We start from the raw sequence: 21,646 nt of genomic DNA on the forward strand, positions 1-21,646 counted from the left end.
GTCGCTCACGGCTCCGGTGCGGCGGGCCCGGCGGCGGTCGGCGAGCGCGGCGGCGGCGGCAGCGAGGAGCGCGCCCGGCCGCCCGTACGCAGGCTGCACGGCGCTCGGCGCATGCGCAGTGCGCGCGCGCAGAGGTGCGTGTGCGCGGAAGGGGGGAGCGCGGAGGCGGGGCGCGCGCATGCGCGGCGCGGGCGGCGCCTGCGCGCTGCGGGTCCGGTTTTGGCGGGCGGCGCCGGCGCCGGCGGCGGCCCCAGGGAAGCGGCGCCGCGCGCGGCGGCGGCGGCTCCGCGCGCAGGTAGCGGCGGCGGCGGCGCGCAGGGCACGGCGCGCGGCGATTGGGCGGGGGGCGTGCCCCGGCGGCGCGATTGGCAGCGGCGCCGGCCAATGGCGGCGCGGGGCGGCGCGAGGGGCGGTGAGCGGCGGGCGGCGCGGCCAATGGGCGCGCGGCGGCGGCGCGGCGGCAGCCAATGGGCGGCGCCGCGCGCCGCGCGCCTCGCTGAGGCGCCGCCGGAGCCCGAGCGGCCCCGGGCGGCCCGCGGGGCCGGGGGCTGCGCGTCGTCCCCGGGGCTGGGGGCAGAACGGGGCGCGAAGGGGCGGCCGAGGGCGCGAAGGGGCGGCCGAGGGCGCCAAGAAGCGGCCGAGGGCGCCAAGAGGCGGCTTAGCATCCAAAAGGGCGGCTTAAGTGGAAAGGGGCAGTGTGAGAAAGGGCCGCTTAAGTCCAAAAAAGAGCAGTTTAAGCCAAAAAAGGGGGGTCTTTAAGTCCAAAAAGGGCAGTTGAAACCACAAGCGGCAGCGCGGGCTCGAGACCCCAAGGCCCCAAGCGAGGGGCAGCCCCTAAGTGCACCCAGGGCCATCCCGGCAGGACCCCCCCCCCTCCCCGGGCCCGCTTCCCGGTTTCCCGCTTTCCCGCTTCCCGGTTTCCCGCTTCCCGGTTTCCCGGCTTTCCCGCTTCCCGGCGTGGGCAGCGCGGCTGTGGCGCTCCCGCAGGGCCCGGGCGCCATGGGCAAGCGCAGCAAGCGCGCGGCGGCCAGCTCGTCCTCGGAGGACGACGAGGAGTTCGTGGTGGAGCGCGTGCTGGACCGGCGCGTCGCCAAGGGCCACGTCGAGTACCTGCTCAAGTGGAAGGGCTTCTCCGAGTACGTCCCCAACCCACCCCCTCCGCGGGCGCCTTCCCGGCTGTTATTTTGGGTATTTTGGGGTTTTTTTCCCCGCTCTTTTCCCGCAGGGAGCACAACACGTGGGAGCCCGAGCAGAACCTGGACTGCCCCGAGCTCATCTCCGAGTTCATGCGCAAGGACAAGAAGGGCAAAGAGGGCGACGGCGCCAAGGGGCGGCCCGAGGGCGCCAAGCGCAAGCCCGGCCCCCCCGGCGCCCCCGACGACATCAAGGCCAAGAAGAAGCGCGAGGTGAGGGGCCGGGGGGGGCGTTGGGGGCGTTTGGGGACGTTTTGGGGGTGACTTTTGGGTGTCCCCGCAGAGCAATGACATCGCGCGGGGCTTCGAGCGGGGCTTGGAGCCGGAGAAGATCATCGGGGCCACCGACTCGTGCGGGGACCTCATGTTCCTCATGAAGTGGTGAGTGTGGGGACGGCGGCCCCGTCCCGGCTGGATGCCACCGTGTCCCTTGTCACCTGGCCGGGCTGTCCGGAGCTGCCGCCATGTCCCAGGGTGCGGGGGGACGCGGTGGCACTGCCCTGTGTCCCCCGTGTCCCCAATTTCCCGTCTCTCATGGCTTCAGCATTGCTTTGGCACTGGATGCCACCATCCGTCACGTCAGTTGTCCCCTCCCGGGGATGCTGGGAGTTGCCACCGTGCCCCAGGGTGCAGGGGGACCCCGTGTCCCCCCCATGTCCCCATCCCTCAGGGCCCCAGCAGTGCTTTGGTGCCAGATGCCACCACCTATGGCGTCCCTTGTCCCTTCTGGGGCCGCGGGCGGGGAGGTGTCCCCGTGGTCACCGCTTGTCCCCCCCGCAGGAAGGACACGGACGAGGCCGACCTGGTGCTGGCCAAGGAGGCCAACGTGCGGTGCCCGCAGGTCGTCATCGCCTTCTACGAGGAGCGGCTGACGTGGCACGCGTACCCCGAGGAGAGCGGGGCGCCCGCGCGCGCGCCCCCGCCGTGACACCCGCGGGGCCCCCGCCTGGCACCGACACCCGCTGGGGCTCCGCCTGTCACCAACCCCGCGGGGCTCCCCCGTGGGGACCTCCCCCTCCGCCTGTCACCAACCCCGTGGGACCCCCCATGGGGACCTCCCCCTCCGCCTGTCACCAACCCCGTGGGACCCCCCCATGGGGACCTCCCTCTCCGCCTGTCACCAACCCCGCGGGGCTCCCCCGTGGGGACCTCCCCCTCCGCCTGTCACCAACCCCGTGGGACCCCCCCGTGGGGACCTCCCCCTCCGCCTGTCATCAACCCTGTGGGACCCTGTCACCAACCCCGTGGGACCCCCCTCCATGGGGACCTCCCCCTCCGCCTGTCACCAACCCCATGGGACCCCCGCCACGGGGACCTCCCCCTCCGCCTGTCATCAACCCTGTGGGACCCCCCGTGGGGACCTCCCCCTCCGCCTGTCACCAACCCCGCGGGGCTCCCCCGTGGGGACCTCCCCCTCCGCCTGTCACCAACCCTGTGGGACCCCCCCATGGGGACCTCCCCCTCCGCCTGTCACCAACCCCATGGGACCCCCCCATGGGGACCTCCCCCTCCGCCTGTCACCAACCCCGCGGGGCTCCCCCATGGGGACCTCCCCCTTCACCTGTCATCAACCCCGTGGGACCCCCCGCCATGGGGACCTCCCCCTCCACCTGTCACCAACCCTGTGGGACCCCCCATGGGGACCTCCCCCTCCGCCTGTCACCAACCCCGTGGGACCCCCCCATGGGGACCTCCCCCTTCACCTGTCATCAACCCCGTGGGACCCCCCCATGGGGACCTCCCCCTCCGCCTGTCATCAACCCCATGGGACCCCCTCCATGGGGACCTCCCCCTCTGCCTGTCACCAACCCTGCGGGACCCCCCTCCATGGGGACCTCCCCCTCAGCCTGTCACCAACCCCGTGGGACCCCCCCACAGGGACCCCCCCATCTGTCATCAATCCCGTGGGGACCCCCCCCCAGCCTGTCACCAACACCCTGAGACCCCCCATTTGACCCCCATGTCACCAACCCCGCGGGGACTCCCCGTGTCACCAACACCCCAGGACCCCCCCACGGGGCCCCCCCACCTGTCACCAACCCCATGGGGACCCCCTCGCCTGTCACCAACACCCCCAGAACCTCCCCCCCCCCCCCGGGGCCTCCGCCTGTCCCCAACCCCCTGTCCCCCCAACCTGTCCCCAATCCCTCCCAGGGCCCCCCCACCTGTCCCCAACACCCCCCCCCCCCCGCACAAGGGGACAGCTGGAGGTGGCCTCGTGTTGTTGTCCCCCCCAAAGGTGACAGGCGCTGGGGTGTCCCCCCCGCCGTGTGACAGCCCCGGGGGGGTCCCAGTTCTGCTGTTTTTTTTTCTACCCTCCGTGTTTTTTAGCTGGGCCCCCCCCCCCCCCCGTGTGTGTGTGTGTCCCCGTGTCCCCTCCTGTGTCCCCCCCCGTGGATTTGCTGCCAATAAACGGTCACTTTTCAGGAGCTGCCGCTGGGAGGGGGGGGACACCCAGAACAACCCCCTTTGCCCCCCCCCCCCGCCCGGACGCCTGGGCCCCTCCTCGAGGTGGCCTCTGGTGCCACCTGGTGGCCGCCGCGTGGTGCTGCCGGGGGGGGGCACGGGATGGGGGGGACATTGGGGGGGGGGACATGGGGTCGGGGTGGCAATGAGGGGGGGCGGGATCCGGGGGACACGGGAGGGGGGGACACTGGGGGACACGGGTTGGGGTGACAGTGGAGGGGACATGAGATGGTGACGTTGGGGGTCAAGAGATGGTGATAATGGAGGGGACAAGGGATGGTGACTGTGGGGGACACGGGTTGGGGTGACAATGGAGGGGGACACAGGATGGGGTGACAATGGAGGGGACATTGAGGGTCAAGAGATGGTGACAATGGAGCGGACATGGGACGGTGACAGTGGGGGACGCGGGTTGGGGTGACAATGGAGGGGACACGAGATGGTGACATTGGGGGTCAAGAGATGGTGACAAGGGAGTGGACACGGGATGGTGACCATGGGGGATGCGGGTTGGTGACAGTGGAGGGGGACACGGGTTGGGGTGACAATGGAGGGGACACGAGATGGTGACATTGGGGGTCAAGAGATGGTGACAATGGAGGGGACATGGGACGGTGACAGTGGGGGACGCGGGTTGGGGTGACAATGGAGGGGACACGAGATGGTGACATTGGGGGTCAAGAGATGGTGACAATGGAGGGGACATGGGACGGTGACAGTGGGGGACGCGGGTTGGGGTGACAATGGAGGGGACACGAGATGGTGACATTGGGGGTCAAGAGATGGTGACAATGGAGGGGACACGGGACGGTGACAGTGGGGGACGCGGGTTGGGGTGACAATGGGGGACGCCGGTTGGGGTGACAATGGAGCGGACACAGGATGGTGACAGTGGGGGACGTGGGTTGGGGTGACAATGGAGGGGGACACAGGATGAGGTGACAATGGAGGGGACATTGAGGGTCAAGAGATGGTGACAACGGAGTGGACACGGGACGGTGACCGTGGGGGACGCGGGTTGGTGACAGTGGAGGGGGACACGGGTTGGGGTGACAATGGAGGGGACACGAGATGGTGACATTGAGGGTCAAGAGAAGGTGACAAGGGAGTGAGCACGGGACGGTGACTGTGGGGGACGTGGGTTGGGGTGACAATGGGGGGTCTAGACCAGGGTGTCCCCCTGGTCTAGGGTGTCGCAGCCAGGAGGGGCCCAGGCGTCCGGGCGGCAGCGTCATGTTGAGGGGGGGGGGGGGCGGAGCCGCTCAGGGCTCCGGGAGCCCCCCCAGGAGCCCGTCCTGCGCCAGCTCCCCCTGCAGGCTGGGACCGGCGTCAGGGCCACGGGGGACACGGGGGGACACGAGGGGACGTGGGGGGACATGGGGAGACATGGGGGGATATGGGGGACGGGGGGATGTGGGGACATGGGGACACCCTGAGACCCCCTCCAGGGGGCCTGAGGAGACATGGGGGGATACCGGGGGACACGGGGGGACACAGGTACACGAGGGGACATGGGGAGACATGGGGGGATATGGGGGACGGGGGGATGTGGGGACATGGGGACACCCTGAGACCCCCCCCCCCGGGGGGCCTGAGGAGACATGGGGGGGACACAGGGAGACATGGGGGGACACGAGGGGATACGGGGAGACATGGGGGACGGGGGGATGTGGGGACATGGAGGGACATGGGGACACCTTGAGACCCCCCCCCGGGGGGGCCTGAGGACACGGGGAGACATGGGGACACATGGGGACACAAGGGGACATGGGGACACTGGGGGACACGGGGACACAAAGGGACGCCCTGAGTACCCCCCCACCGGGGGGGGCCTGAGAACATGGGGAGACATGGGGGGACACCGGGGGACATGGGGAGACATGGGGGGCGGGGGATGTGGGGACATGGGGGGGACATGGGGGACACAAGGGGACATGGACATGGGGGGAACATGGGGGGACACGAGGGGACACGAGGACATGAGGGGACATGGAGGGGACACGAGGGAACATGGGGGACACGAGGAGACATGGGGAGACATGGAGGGATGTGGGGACCCGGGGGGGACATGGGACATGAGGGGACATGGGGACACGGAGGGGACGCGGAGGGGACGCAGGGGACACCCGACCTGTGCGCGAACAGCGGCAGCTGGTGGGGGCGGCGCAGGGGCAGCAGCCGCGCGCGGTGCCGCAGCAGCAGCGCCACCAGGAGGCGCTCGGCCGCGCGCGCGCCCGCCTCGCCTGGGGACACGGGGGACATGTCACACACAGGGGGACAGGGGACACGAGGGGACACGGGGGGGACGTCACACAGGGGGACATGGAGGGGACACGGGGGATATGGGGGAGGACACGGGGGGGACACGGGGGACGTCACGCACGGGGACATGTCACACACAGGGGGACAGGTCACACGTGGGGGACACGGGGGGACACGGGGGGGACGTCACACAAGGGGACATGGAGGGGACACGGGGGATATGGGGGAGGACGGGGGGGACACGGGGGACATCACGCACGGGGACATGTCACACACGGGGGACACGGGGAGACACGGGGGGGATGTCACGTGGGGGGACGGGTCACACGCGGGGGACACGGGGGACATGTCACACACAGGGGGACATGTCACGCACGGGGGACATGGGGGACTTCACGCACAGGGGGACATGTCACACACGGGGGACACGGGGGGACACGGGGGGACGTCACACAAGGGGACATGGAGGGGACACGGGGGATATGGGGGAGGACACGGGGGACACGAGGGACATCACGCACGGGGACATGTCACACATGGGGGACACGGGGAGACGTCACACGGGGGGACGGGTCACACGCGGGGGACACGGGGGACACGTCACACACAGGGGGACAGGGGACACGGGGGGACACGGGGGGACACGGGGGGGACGTCACACAGGGGGACATGGAGGGGACACGGGGGATATGGGGGAGGACACGGGGGGGACACGGGGGACGTCACGCACGGGGACATGTCATACACGGGGGACACGGGGAGACACGGGGGGACGTCACGCGGGGGGACGGGTCACACACGGGGGACACGGGGGACATGTCACACACAGGGGGACAGGTCACACGTGGGGGACACGGGGGGAAACGGGGGGGACGTCACGCGGGGGGACATGGAGGGGACACGGGGGATATGGGGGAGGACACGGGGGACACGGGGGACGTCACGCACGGAGACATGTCACACATGGGGGACACGGGGAGACGTCACGCGGGGGGACGGGTCACACGCGGGGGACACGGGGGACATGTCACACACAGGGGGACATGTCACGCACGGGGGACACGGGGGACTTCACGCACAGGGGGACATGTCACACATGGGGGACACGGCGGGACACGGGGGGGACGTCACACAAGGGGACATGGAGGGGACACGGGGGATATGGGGGAGGACACGGGGGACACGGGGGACATCACGCACGGGGACATGTCACACATGGGGGACACGGGGAGACACGGAGAGGATGTCACGCGGGGGGACGGGTCACACGCGGGGGACACGGGGGACATGTCACACACAGGGGGACAGGTCACACACGGGGGACACGGGGGGACACGGGGGGGACGTCACACAGGGGGACATGGAGGGGACACGGGGGATATGGGGAAGGACACGGGGGACACGGGGGACGTCACGCACGGGGACATGTCACACACGGGGGACACGGGGAGACACGGGGGGACGTCACGCGGGGGGACGGGTCACACGCGGGGGACACGGGGGACATGTCACACACAGGGGGACATGTCACGCACGGGGGACACGGGGGACTTCACGCACAGGGGGACATGTCACACACGGGGGACACGGGGGGACACGGGGGGACGTCACGCGAGGGGACATGGGGGGGATATGGGGGACATGGAGGAGGACATGGGGGACATGGGCGTGACATCCCGCACGGGGACATGTCACACACGAGGGACACAGGGGGACACAGGGGACATCACACACGGGGACATATGGGGGATGCGTCACGCACAGGGGACATGTCATGCACGGGGGACACGTCATGCACGGGGACATGTCACACATGGGGGACATGGGGGGACACGGGGGACGTCACACACAGGGACACGTCACGCATGGGGGACATGTGACCCCGCACACACTCACGGCCCCTCCCCGCACACGCGTGTCCCCACGTGTCCCTGCGTGTCCCCACGTGTCCCCACGTGTCCCCGCGTGTCCCCGCGTGTCCCCACGCTCACCGGTGCCATCGGGCGCGGGGCCCTCGAGCGCCCCCAGCTCCAGCAGCCGCGAGGCCTCCTCGTGGGCCAGCACGTCCTGGAAGCCCAGGAGCAGCCACCTGCGGGGACACGCGTGTCACCGGGGTCACCCGGGGTGGCACCTGAGCGTCACCCGCAGCGTCACCCACAATGTCACCTAGGGTCACCCACGGTGTCACCTGAGTGTCACCCGCATGTCACCTGGTGTCACCCACGGTGCCACCTGAGTGTCACCTGCATGTCACCCGCAGCGTCACCCAGCATCACCCACGGTGTCACCTGAGCGTCACCCGCATGTCACCCGCAGTGTCAGCCAGTGTCACCCACAGTGTCACCTGAGCATCACCTGCATGTCACCTGCAGTGTCACCCGGGGTCACCCACAGTGTCACCTGAGTGTCACCCGCAGTGTCACCCACACAGAATCCACAAGTCACCTGCTTGCCACCCGCAGTGTCACCTGGGGTCACCCACAGTGTCACCTGAGTGTCACCTGCGTGTCACCCGCAGTGTCACCCACACAGTATCTGCAGGTCACCCGCGTGTCACCTGCAGCATCACCTGGGGTCACCCACACATTACCCACAGCATCACCCAGGGTCACCCGCAGCGTCACCTGTGTGTCACCTAGGTGTCACCCGCATGTCACCCACAGTGTCACCTGCACGGCACCCATGTGTCACCCATGGCATCACCCACACTGTCACCCAGGTGTCACCTGCAGCATCACCCATGTGTCACCCGTGTGTCACCCGCGTGTCACCTGGAGCAGAAGAGCAGGGGCGCGGGGGGACACAGGCGGCTCAGGTGTCTGTGCAGCTCCGGGTCAGCCCGGCGCAGCAGCTCCTCCGAGCGGCCTGCGGGAACGGGAACAGGAACGGGAACGGGAATGGGAACGGGAACGGGAACGGGAATGGGAATGGGAATGGGAATGGGAACGGGAACGGGAATGGGAATGGGATTGGGATTGGGATTGAGAGCAGGGATGCAGTTAGGAATGGGATGGAGGGGGTTGGGAATGGCATTGGGGGAACCGGGATTGGGGGGGGTGGATCGGAGGGGATGGGATCGGGTGTTGGGATTGGGTGGATGGGATGGGATTGGGATGCGGGGTGGGATTTGGGGATGGGGGTCAGGTCACATAGAGGACCTCGTCACCCCCCCCATGTCCCCAGGTCACACACAGTGTGGCCACCAGCCCTGCACCCAGGCCCCTGTGTCTCTGTGTCCCCTATCCCCGTGTCCCCATGTCCCCCCATGTCCCTCTATGTGTCCCCATGTCCCCCCGTGTCCCTCTATGTGTCCCCATGTCCCCGTCTCCCCCCATGCCCCTCCATGTGCCCCTGTGTCACTCACGCAGTGTGGCCGCCAGCCACGCGCCCAGGCCCCTGTGTCTCTGTGTCCCCCATCTCTGTGTCCCCCATCCCCGTGTCCCCATGTCCCCCCATGTCCCCTGTCCCCATGTCCCTCTATGTCCCCCCATGTCCCTGTGTCACTCACGCAGCGCAGCCGCCAGCCCCACACCCAGGCCCCTGTGTCTCTGTGTCCCCCAGCCCCGTGTCCCCATGTCCCCCCATGTCCCCATGTCCCCCCATGTCCCCCATCCCCATGTCCATGTCCCCCCGTGTCCCTGTGTCACTCACACAGCGCGGCCGCCAGCCCTGCACCCAGGCCCCTGTGTCTCTGTGTCCCCCATCCCCGTGTCCCCATGTCCCCCCATGTCCCCCCATGTCCCCATGTCCCCCCATGTCCCCCCATGTCCCTCTATGCCCCCTCGTGTCCCCCATCCCCATGTCCCCCCATGTCCCCCCGTGTCCCCGTGTCACTCACGCAGCGCGGCCGCCAGCCCCGCGCCCGGGTCCCCGCGCGGCCGCTCCGGGGCCACCAGGCACCAGAAGGTCTCCCAGTCGGAGCCCACGGTCTCCAGCACCCGCGCGGCCACCAGCACCGTCCCCGGCACCGCCGCGCGCGCTGGGGACACCCGCGTCACCCGCGGGGGACACGCGGCGCCCGCGGGAGGGGACACGGGGCACAGGGACACAGGGACATCGCCATTCCCCAGCATCAGGGACATGGGGGCAGTGCCATCCCCGGGACAGGGAACATGGGGACATGGCATCCCTGGTATAGGGGACATGGGGGCAGTGCCATCCCCAGAACAGGGGACATGGGGACACTGCCATTCCCACTACATGGGACACTGCCATCCCTGGGATGGGGGACATGGAGGCAGTGCCATCCCCAGGACAGGGCACATGGGGACACGGCATGCCCCAGGATGGGACACACAAGGACATGGCCATCCCTCAGCATCAGGGACATGGGGACAGTGCCATCCTCCAGGATAGGTGACATGGGGACACTGCCATTCCCACTACAGGGGACATGGGGACACTGCCATCCCTGGTACAGGGGACATGGGGACACGGCATCCCCCAGGACAGGGGACACAAGGACATGGCCATCCCCCAGCATCAGGGACATGGGGACACTGCCATCCCCAGGACAGGGGACCTGGGGACACTGCCATCCCTGGTATAGGGGACATGGGGGCAGTGCCATCGCCAGGACAGGGGACATGGGGACACTGCCATTCCCACTACAGGGGACATGGGGACACTGCCATCCCTGGTACAGGGGACATGAGGGCAGTGCCAGCCCCAGGACAGGGGACATGGGGACACTGCCATTCCCACTACAGGGGACATGGGGACACTGCCATCCCTGGGATGGGGGACATGGGGATGCTGCCATCCCCAAGAGAGGGGACACTGGGGACATGGGGACATCATCCCCCGTCCAGCACTGGGGCCGCTGGGGACACCCCAGGGCCTTGGGGACACTGCCAGCCACAGCAGCAGGTGACCAGGACACCGCATTGGCCTGGGGACACCAGGGCCTTGGGGACACTGAGGAGCCCGGGGCGGGGGGAGGCACTGGGGACACCGCCTGGGGACAAGGGGACATGAGGGGGCTTGGGGACAGCTCTGCCACCAACACCCCGGGCCCGGGGCCACCACGAGGCACCGGGGCCACCAGCACTGATGACACTGGAGCCTGGGGACGCCACTAGCCCCTGGCGGGGGGGGGGGGTGTGTATGGGGACATGGGGACAGTCCCTTGGGTTGGGGACAGGAACTCACCGGGGTAAAAGGCCACCAAGGTGATGAGCAGGTCCCGCAGGTGCAGCAGGTTGACCAGCCCCTCGCCCCTGGGGACAGCGGGTGACAGCGGGGACAGGCCATGGGGTGGCCCTGGGACGGGAAGTCCAGGGTGTCCCCAGGACAGGGAGGGGACACAAGGTGGCCATGGCCAGAGGTGGTCCCAGGGCAAGGAGGTGACACAAGGTGGCCCGGGGCAGATGCTGGTGGCCTGGGGACAGGGACCACGGAGGTGGCCCTGGGGTCAGGGAGGGGACAGGGACCAGGGAGGTGGCGCTGGGGACAGGGAGGGGAGGAGGTGGCCCTGCCTGGGGACAAGGACAAGGACACAGGGGTGGCTGGGACAGGGAGGGGACAAGGACGTGGGGGTAACACAGGGGTGACGCGAGCGTGGCCCGAGGGTGACAGGGGACACAGGGGTGACACAGGGGGACGCAGGAGTGGCCCAGGGGTGCTGGGGACACAGGATGATGGGGACACAGGGGTGACATGGGGGTGATGCAGGGATATGGGGGTGGCCTGGGGGTGCTGGGGACACAGGATGATGGGGACACGGGGTGATGCAGGGACATGGGGGTGGCCCGGGGGTGATGGGGACACAGGATGATGGGGACATGGGGTGATGGGGATGCAGGGCTGACATGGGGGTGATGCAGGGACATGGGGGTGGCCCGGGGGTGATGGGGACACAGGATGATGGGGACACAGGGTGATGAGGGACACAGGGGTGACATGGGGGTGATGGAGGAACATGGGGGTGACACAGGGTGGCCCGGGGGTGCTGGGGACACAGCATGATGGGGACACGGGGTGATGGGGACACGGGGGTGACATGGGGGTGATGCAGGGACATGGGGTGAAACGGGGTGGCCCAGGGGTGCTGGGGACACAGGATGATGGGGACACGGGGTGATGGGGACACGGGGGTGACATGGGGGTGATGCAGGGACATGGGGGTGGCCCGGGGGTGATGGGGACACAGGATGATGGGGACAGGGGGTGATGGGGACGCAGGGGTGACGCAGGGACATGGGGGTGAGGCAGGGACACGGGGTGACACGGGGTGACACGGGGTGGGGACGCGGGGACGCACTGGTAGAAGGGCCGCTGGCGCTGGGTGCGGGGCAGCTCCGCGTCGATGTCCCGCACGGCCGCCCAGAAGCGCCCGGCGTCGACGGCCCCCAGCTCCACGGCCTGGGGACACGGGGACACGGGGACATGGGGACATGGGAACATGGGGACGTGGGGACACGGGGACACAGAGACATGAGGACATGGGGACACGGGGACAGGGGGACACAGGGACGTGGGGACACGGGGACACAGGGACATGAGGACATGGGGACACGGGAACATAGGGATGTGGGGACACGGGGACACAAGAGACACAGGGACATGAGGACACGGGAACATAGGGATGTGGGGACACAGGGATACAGAGACACAGGGACATGAGGACATGGGGACATAGGGATGTGCGGACAAGGGGACACAGGGACACAGAGACAGGGACATGAGAACACCGGGATGGGGGACATGGGGACACATGGGGACATGGGGACACGAGGACACAGGGATGCAGGGACGTGGGGACACAAGGACATGTGACATGGGGACACAGGGATGTAGGGACATGGGGACACAGAGACAGGGACATGAGGACATGGGGACATAGGGATGTGCGGACAAGGGGACACAGGGACATGAGGGGACATGGGGACACATGGGGACATGGGGACACGAGGACACGAGGACATGGGGACACAGGGATGCAGGGATGTGGGGACACAGGGAGGCAGGGATGTGGGGACATGCGACATGGGGACATAGGGATGTGGGGACGCGGGGACACAGGGACACAGAGACAGGAACATGAGGGTGGGGGACATGGGGACACGAGGACATGGGGACACAGGGATGCAAGGATGCGGGGACACGGGGACATGCAGACATGGGGACGTAGGGTTACAGGGACATGGGAACACAGGGACACAAGGACATGGGGACATGCAGGGGGATGCAGGGATGTGGGGACACGGGGAAAGGGGGACGTGGGGACACGGGGACGTGGGGACACGTGGGGACACGTGGGGACACGGGGAAAGGGGGACGTGGGGACACGGGGACACGGGGACGTGGGGACACGTGGGGACACGGGGCCAGAGCCGCCTGGACGCCTGGGCCCCCGTCCCCGCTCACCTGCTCGGGTCCCTCCGCAGTGTCCACGTCGGCCACCAGGGCCACCTGGGCCACCTTGGCCAGCGCCGCTGGGGACAGGGCGGGAGCTGCGGGGACCCTGGGGACAGCGCGGGGCGGGGGGGGGGGGGACAAGGACACCCCCAACCCCTCTGGACAGGGGGACACGGGGACAGGCAGAGGGGACCCCCCCCAGGGCAGAGGGACATGGGGACATGGGGACAGCCCCCCCAGGGAGGGGACACAGGGACCCCCTCAGCACCCCCAGATTGGGGGGGGGGGCTCGGGGGGAGGGGCCAAGAGCTGGGGGGGCTGGGGGGAGTGAGAGGGGGAGGGGGGACCCTGGGGGGGTTTTGGGGGGTCCTGGGGGGGGTCCTGGTTCCGGGGGACCCGGGGGGGGTGGGCTCGGGGGGGGGGTGTCCGTGGGGAGGGGGGGTCTCCCGGGGGGGTCTCGAGGGTTCCCGGGGTGGGGGGGGTCTGTCCGGGGGGGTCTCCCGGGGGGGGATCTGGGGGGCTCCCGGGGGGGGGGGCAAGAGCTGGGGGGGTTGGGGGAAATGGGGGGGGGGAGGGGGGACCCTGGGGGGATTTTGGGGGGTCCTTGGGGGGGGGGGGTCCTGGTTCAGGAGGCTCGGGGGGGGGGCATGGGTCCGGGAGGGGGTCTGTGGGGGGGGGGGGGGGTCTCCCGAGGGGGGATCCCTGGGGGGGTCTCGAGGGTTTCCGGGGGGAGGAAGGGTCTGTCTGGGGGGGTCTCCCCCTGGGGGGCTCCCGGGGGGGGGGGGTCCCGACGCGGGGGGGGCGGGGAGACCCCCCGGGGCGGGGGGGGGAGGAATCTGGGGGGCTCCCGGGGGGGAGGTCTCCCCGGGGGGGGGGGGGACCCGGAGGTTCCCGGGGAGGGGGGGGGGGTCGGTCTGTGTGGGGGGTCTCCCCGGAGGGGGGGGGACCTGGGGGTCTCCCCGGGGGGGGGGGGAAGGGTCTCCCGGGGGGGTCTCCCCGCGGGGGGGGGAATCTGGGGGGCTCCCGGGGGGGGGGGGGCTCCCCGGGAGGGGGCGGGATCTGGGGGGGCTCCCGGGGTGGGCGGGGCTGCCCCGTGACTCACGCTCGCGGCGGGGGGGGGGCCGGCGCGCGCCCGGGAAGCGCCGCCCCCAGGCCCCGCGCAGCGCCCGGTACCGCGCGGCCAGGGCGGGCGCGCGCGCGTCGCGCTCGGCGCGGGAGCTGCGCGCCGGGTGCGCGCCCAGCAGCAGCGGCCACGCGGCGCGGCGCTCGCAGGGGGCGGCGCCTGCGGGGGACCCGCCCCCCGCGGGGCGGGGCGTCAACGGGGCCGGGAGCGCGCGGGGAAACCGAGGCACGGAGGGGCCCCGGCGTCCGGGAAATGTCCTCGCGCGGGGGTGACACCCGCCCTGTCCCGATGGGGACACTGAGGCACGGAGGGGCCCCGGCGTCCGGGAAAATGTCCTTGCACGGGGGTGACACCCGCCCTGTCCTGATAGGGACATTGAGGCACGGAGGGGCCCCGGCGTCCAGGAGGGAGCGGGGGAAACACGCAGGGAAACTGAGGCACGGAGGGGCCCCGGCGTCCGGGAAATGTCCTCGCGCGGGGGTGACACCCGCCCTGTCCCGATGGGGACACTGAGGCACGGAGGGGCCCCGGCGTCCGGGAAAATGTCCTTGCACGGGGGTGACACCCGGCCTGTCCCGATGGGGACACTGAGGCACGGAGGGGTCCCGGCGTCCGGGAAATGTCCTCGCGCGGGGGTGACACCCGCCCTGTCCTGATGGGGACATTGAGGCACGGAGGGGCCCAGGCGTCCGGCTGGGAGGAGGTCCCGAATCCCGCCCCTCGCCCCCCAGCAGGGACCGCCCTCCCCGGGGAAACTGAGGCACGGAGGGGCCCCGGCGTCCGGGAAATGTCCTCGCGCGGGGGTGACACCCGCCCTGTCCTGGTGGGGACATTGAGGCACGGAGGGGCCCCGGCGTCCGGCGCACCCGAGCGCAGCAGCCGCTCGCGCAGCAGCTCCCAGCGCAGCCGCCCGGCGCCGTCGAACAGGTACCGGCCGCAGGAGCCGCCCCCCGGCGCCGCCCCCAGGCACCTGGCGGGGGGGGGAGCTGCCCCATAACCACCCCCCCCCGCACACGGCACCCCCCATATCCCAGAGCCCCCCGCCCCACACGTTGCCCCCCCATCTCCCCTGTTGCCCCCATACCCATTCACTGCCCTCAGCCCCACACATTGTGCCCCATGGCCCCCAGCCCCCCCATATCCCTGCCCCCACATAGTCCCCAGCCCCTCTATAGCCCCCAGCCCCACACATTGCCCCAAACCGCTATAGCCCCAACCCCCCATGTCCCCCAGCCCCACATATTGCCCCCAGCGCCCCATAGACTCAGTCCCCCGTGTCCCCCAGCCCCCCCTATCCCAGCCCCACACACCGTCCCCCACATCCCCCCATATCGCCCCACTCTGCGGTACCGGTTGGGGGTCTGAGGGGGTCCGGGCAGGTGGCTCAGCAGGGTCCCGGTGAGACGCAGGGCGGCCCTGGGGACAGCGGCGGGGGGCGCTGGGGACAGGAGGGGACGAGGGGGCACCAGCCCCACAGCCCCCACCCTGGGACCCACACAGGGACCTGGGCCCCACATGGGACCCACGGTGGGATACGTATGGGGATGTGGGACCCATAGGGGGACCAGGGACCCACATGGGGACAGGAGACCCAAACTGGGACACAAAGAGAGATCTGGGCCCCACAGCAGGACCCAGATCTGGTCCCACAGCGTCCCCAGCCCCACAGTGTCCCCGTCCCCCGTGTCCCTGTCCCCACCTGAGCACACGGTGACAGATTTGCGCCAGGCCCCGCGCCGGGGCCCACAGCAGGTGCCAGGCCGGGACCCACGGCCGGACCCACGCGGGGACCCACAGCGGGACCCACGGCGGGGCCGAGCCCGTCATGGCCCCGGCCTGGAACTGCGGGCGGGTCACAGAGTCCCCCCGCCGCCACGGTGACGGGGACGGGGACAGGGGGACAGGAGGGACAGGGGGACATGGGGACAAGAAGGATGGGGGACATGGGGACAGGAGGGACATGGGGACAAGGGGACGGGGGATATGGAGATGGAGACAAAAGGACGGGGGACATGGGGACAGGAGGGACGGGGACAGGGGACCAGGGGTCATGGGGACAGGGACATGGGAGACAGGGCAACAAGGGGGGACATGTGGACAGGGGACACAGGGACGGAGGGACAGGGGGACATGGGGAGGATGGGGATGGGGGGTGTGGGAATATGGGGACACTGGGACAGGTGGATGGGGGCACAGGGTTGTGGGGGACAGGGGGACATGGGGACATGGGGAGGGGGGATATTGGGACATGGGGACACTGAGAAGGACACTGGGGCACAGAGATATGGGGACATGGGGACATGGGGAGGGGGGATATTGGGACATGGGGACACTGAGAGAAGGACACTGGGGCACAGAGATATGGGGACATGGGGCGGGGGGGGTGTATAGGGACATGGGGACACCAGACATGGGAACGGGGGGACTCTAGGACATGGAGACAAGGGACACAGGGACACGAGATGGGGGCACATGGCGATGTGGGGGCATCGGGACACAGGACAGAGGGACATGGGGACAGCAACAGCGGGGACATGGCTCCAGATGACACACGGGGACATGGGGGACACTAGGAGAGGGGCAGCGGGGGGCACAGAGATGTGGGGACATGGGGGACACGGGGACATGGGGCCATGGGGGACACGGGGACACGGGGACATGGGGGACATGGGGGACACAGGGACACGGCTCACGGTGACACTGGGGGACATGGGGACATGGGGACACGGGGACATGGGGGACACGGGGACACGGGGACACGGCTCACGGTGACACCGGGGGACACGGGGACAGCCCAGCCCCGGGTGTCCCCCCCCCCCCCCCCGCCCGCCAGGGGTCGCCAAAGCGCTGCCGCAGCGCGCGCGGGGCGGGGCCTGAAGGGGCGGGGCCAAGAGGAGGCCACGCCCCCGCCCCACGCGGGCACCTGCGCGCGTGTCCCCGTGTCACCTGGTGACCCCCCCCAAGTGTCCCCCTGTCCCGGTGCGTCCCCCTGCGCCCCCTTGTGTCCCCCTGTGTCCCATGTCCCTCCACGTCGCCCTGTGTCCCTTTGTGTCCCCCTCATGTCCCCTCTGTCCTCTCGTGCCAAGTCCCCCCCGCTTCCCTCCATGTCCCCTCTTCTCCATGTCCCCTCGTGTCCCCTCGTGTCCCCCACGTCCCCCGTGTCCCCTTTCCTCCCGCCGAGCCCCCTCACTTCTTGCCGCGGCCCCTCATGTCCCCTCACAACCCGCCCTGTCCTCAATGTCCCTTTGTGTCCCCTCGTGTCACCCCCCCACCACCACGGCGGGCCCCAGGCCGCAAAGCCCGATGGGAAACTCCCACACGGAGACCGGGTGGACAAAGGGCCCAGGCGTCCGGGAAGCCCCGCCCCCCCCCCCGGCGGCACGCGTCCACCCCAGCGACACCTTCCCCCGCGCCGCAGGGGCTGCCGGGAGCTGTAGTCACGGCGGCCTACACGTCCCGCGGTGCTTTGCGCGGGGAGTAGGGGGTGGGAACTACAAGTCCCGTGGTGCTTTGCGCGCGTGGGAGGACTACACGTCCCGTGGTGCTTTGCGCGGCGGGGCCCCGTGCGGCCGCAGGTAGGACCGGACCGGGACCGGGGGGACCCGGGGAGGGGGGCGGGGGGGAGCAGAGGGGTTGGGGACAAGGGACGGAGCTGCGGGCGCGAGCGCCACCCCGGGCCCGGTGTCGCTGTCCCCCGGTGCAGGACAGCGGGGCCGGGACAGCTGGCGGGCGATGGCAGCGCGGCCGAGCGGCCGGTGACACTGCGGGGGACCCCGAGGAGCAGCCGGGGACACCCATGGAGCAGCCGGCCGGGCACCGCGACGGGCACCTGGTGACACCCAGGGGGGACCCCAGTGGGCACCCGGTGACACTCATGGGGGTCCCCAAGGAGCAGCTGTTGACACTCATGGGGGACCCTAGTGGGCACCTGGTGACACTCAGGAGGGTCCCCAATGAGCCCCTGGTGTCACTCATGGGGGATCCCAGTGGGCACCTGGTGACAACCAGAGGGGTCCCCAATGAGCAGCCGGTGACACCCAGGGGGGTCCCCAATGAGCCCCTGGTGACACTCACGGGGGATCCCAGTGGGCACCTGGTGACACCCAGGGGGGTCCCCAATGAGCAGCCGGTGACATACATGGGGGTCCCCAATGAGCCCGTGGTGACACTCATGGGGGATCCCAGTGGGCACCTGGTGACAACCAGAGGGGTCCCCAATGAGCAGCCATTGAGACCCAGGGGGGTCCCCAATGAGCACCTGGTGACACCCAGAGGGGTCCCCAATGAGCCCCTGGTGACACCCAGAGGGGTCCACAATGAGCCCCTGGTGACACCAACAGGGGATCCCAGTGGGCACCTGGTGACAGCCAGGGGGGTCCCCAATGAGCACCTGGTGACACCCAGGGGGGTCCCCAATGAGCCCCTGGTGACAGCCACAGAGGACTCTGACGCCACCGACACCGACGACGCCACCAGCGACGATGACAGCGAGGACACCGGCGACGACGCCACCGCGGCGCCCGCGGCGTCCCCAACGGCGTCCCCGAGCCTGGCCAGCCGCTTCCTGGCGCTGGAGCGGGAGCTGAGCGCGCGGCTGCGGGCGCTGGGCGCCGGGGACGCGGTCGGGGACGCGGCGGGGCGCGCGGGGGACGCGGGTGGCGCACGTGTACGCGCCGCTCGAGTACGCGTGGCGCCCGCACGCCCGCTTCGTGCGGCGCTACTGCCGCGGCGCCAAGCGCGTCCTCTTCCTCGGCATGAACCCCGGGCCCTTCGGCATGGCGCAGACCGGGGTGCGGGGACGCGGGGGGACAGCGGGGACACTGGGGAGGACGTGGGGACACTGGAGGGGGACACCGCGGGGATACTGTGGGGGACACTGCGGGGGACACTGGGGGGGACGTGGGGACACTGAGGGGGGACACCATGGGGATACTGCGGGGGACACTGGAGGGGACGTGGGGACACTGGGAGGATGTGCGGGACGCTGCGGGAGGGACACGGGGACACCACGGGGATACTGCGGGGGACACTAGGGGGGACACTGGAGGGGACGTGGGGGCACTGGGGAGGATGTGGGGACACCACGGGGAACACTAGAGGGGACATGGGGACACTGCGGGGATGTGCGGGACGCTGCGGGGGGGACATGGGGACACCGCGGGGACACCGTGGGGGACACTGGGGGGGACATGGGGACACTGCGGGGATGTGGGGGACACTGGAGGGGACGTGGGGACACTGGGGAGGACGTGGGGACACCCCCGGGAACACTAGAGGGGACATGGGGACACTGCGGGGATGTGTGGGACGCTGGGGGGGGGACACGGGGACATCGCGGGAAACACTGCAGGGGACATGGGGACACCGGGGGGGACACTGGGGAGGACGTGGGGACACCACAGGGACACCGCGGGGGACACTAGGGAGGACATGGGGACACTGGGGGGGGGACATGGGGACACCACCGGGGACACCGCGGGGGACACTGGAGGGGATGTGGGGCACCATGGGGATGTGGGGGACACTGGGGAGGATGTGGGGACACTGGGGTGGACGCGGGGAGACCAGCAGGGACACCAGCGGGACATGGGGTACACGGGGGGGGGCACCAGGGGGATGCAGGGACACTGTGGGGACATATAGGGGACACAAGGGACATGTGAGGGCGTGGGGGAGACAAGGTGGGACAGGGTGACACAAGGGATGTGGGGGGGACACGTGGAGGGGACGCAAGGGATGTGTGGGGGACATGGACATAGGGGGGACACACAAGGGACATGGGGGGGACGTGCGGGGGGAGGACATGGGGACACACCAGGGGATGTGCGGGGGACATGTGGGGGACAGAGGGAGACACAGAGGGGACACGAGGGACGCACAGGGGACACGAGGGACATGTGGGGGACATGGGCCACACGTTGGGGACGTGTGGGGAACACAGCGGGCATGGAGGGGACACAAGGGACACGGGGCGGGGGGGGGGAAGACCCGAACCTCCCTGCGGTCCCCGCGGGTGACGTCGCCTCCTCTCCGTGTCCCCGCAGGTCCCCTTCGGCGACGCGTGGCACGTGCGCGAGTGGCTGCGCGTGCGCGGCCGCGTGGGGCGGCCGCCGTCCGAGCACCCGCGGCGGCGCGTGGCGGGGCTGGCGTGCGCGCGCGCGGAGCCGAGCGGCGCGCGCTTCTGGGGGCTGCTGCGCGCGCTGTGCGCGCGCCCGCGCCGCTTCTTCCGCCACTGCTTCGTGCACAACCACTGTCCCCTGCTGTTCGTGTCGCGCGCGGGCCGCAACGTGACCCCCGCGGAGCTGCCGCCCGCGCGGCGCGCGCCGCTGCTGGCCGCGTGCGACGAGGCGCTGGCGCGCGCGGTGGCCCTGCTGGGGACGCGCCTGGTGGTGGCCCTGGGGCGCTACGCGGAGCGGCGCGCGCGGCGCGCGCTGCCCACGCACGTGCGCGTGGAGGGGCTGCTGCACCCGTCCCCGCGCAGCGCCCGCGCCAACCGCGGCTGGGCCGCGATCGCGGAGCAGAGACTGCGGGAGCTGGGGCTGCTGGAGCTGATGGCGGAGCGGCCGCCGCCGCGGCACGAGCTGCTGCGGGACTGAGCGGGGCGGGACCGGGAGCCCACGGGCTGCTGCGGGACTGAGCGGGACCGGGACCGGGAGCCCACGGGCTGCTCCGGGACCGGGACCCCATGAGCTGCTGCGGGACTGAGCGGGATCGGGACCGGGAGCCCACGGGCTGCTGCGGGACCGGGAGCCCATGGGCTGCTCCGGGACTGAGCGGGACCGGGACCGGGACCCCATGAGCTGCTGCGGGACTGAGCGGGACCGGGGCCGGGACCCCACGGGCTGCTCCGGGACCCCACGGGCTGCTGCGGGACCGGGAGCCCACGGGATGCGGCGGGACTGAGCGGGACCAGGACCCCACAAGCTGCTGCGGGACTGAGACCCACGGGATGCGGCGGGACCGGGAGCCCACGAGCTGCTGCGGGACTGAGCGGGGGCGGGACCGGGACCCCACGGGTGTGCGGGATGTGTGGGATGCAGGACAGCTCGAGCTGCTGTGGGACTGAGAACACGCAGGCTCCTCCAGGAGGGAGATCCACGCGAGCTCGAGCTGCTCCACGAGGGAGATCCGTGCAGCAGCGCGAGATCCTCCAGGAGATCCGTGTGAGCTCCACATGAGCCCAGCTCCTCCAGGAATGAGCTCCGTGTGAGCTTGAGCTCTTCCAGGAATGAGCTCCGTGTGA

The 21,646-nt window shown here is 70.3% G+C and overlaps 2 protein-coding genes across 2 annotated transcripts; both read left to right on the forward strand.

Annotated features, from left to right (window-relative positions):
• The first annotated feature begins 254 nt into the window (after positions 1 to 254).
• CBX5 (chromobox 5) lies at positions 255 to 2,134 on the forward strand. Its single transcript, XM_088536693.1, has 5 exons — positions 255 to 295; positions 988 to 1,136; positions 1,226 to 1,406; positions 1,477 to 1,574; positions 1,974 to 2,134. The coding sequence occupies exons 2-5, from the start codon at positions 1,000 to 1,002 to the stop codon at positions 2,119 to 2,121; spliced, it is 564 nt and encodes a 187-aa protein (XP_088392819.1). The 5' UTR covers positions 255 to 295; positions 988 to 999; the 3' UTR covers positions 2,122 to 2,134.
• Positions 2,135 to 16,228: 14,094 nt separating this feature from the next.
• Positions 16,229 to 20,999, forward strand: SMUG1 (single-strand-selective monofunctional uracil-DNA glycosylase 1). Its single transcript, XM_088536688.1, has 4 exons — positions 16,229 to 16,280; positions 18,837 to 19,020; positions 19,055 to 19,193; positions 20,448 to 20,999. The coding sequence occupies exons 1-4, from the start codon at positions 16,229 to 16,231 to the stop codon at positions 20,997 to 20,999; spliced, it is 927 nt and encodes a 308-aa protein (XP_088392814.1).
• Positions 21,000 to 21,646: the final 647 nt, after the last annotated feature.

Source organism: Tinamus guttatus, unplaced genomic scaffold, assembly GCF_059628265.1.
Source record: "Tinamus guttatus ecotype Peru unplaced genomic scaffold, ASM5962826v1 Tinamus_guttatus_pri_ptg000699l, whole genome shotgun sequence".
NCBI lineage: Eukaryota > Metazoa > Chordata > Aves > Tinamiformes > Tinamidae > Tinamus > Tinamus guttatus.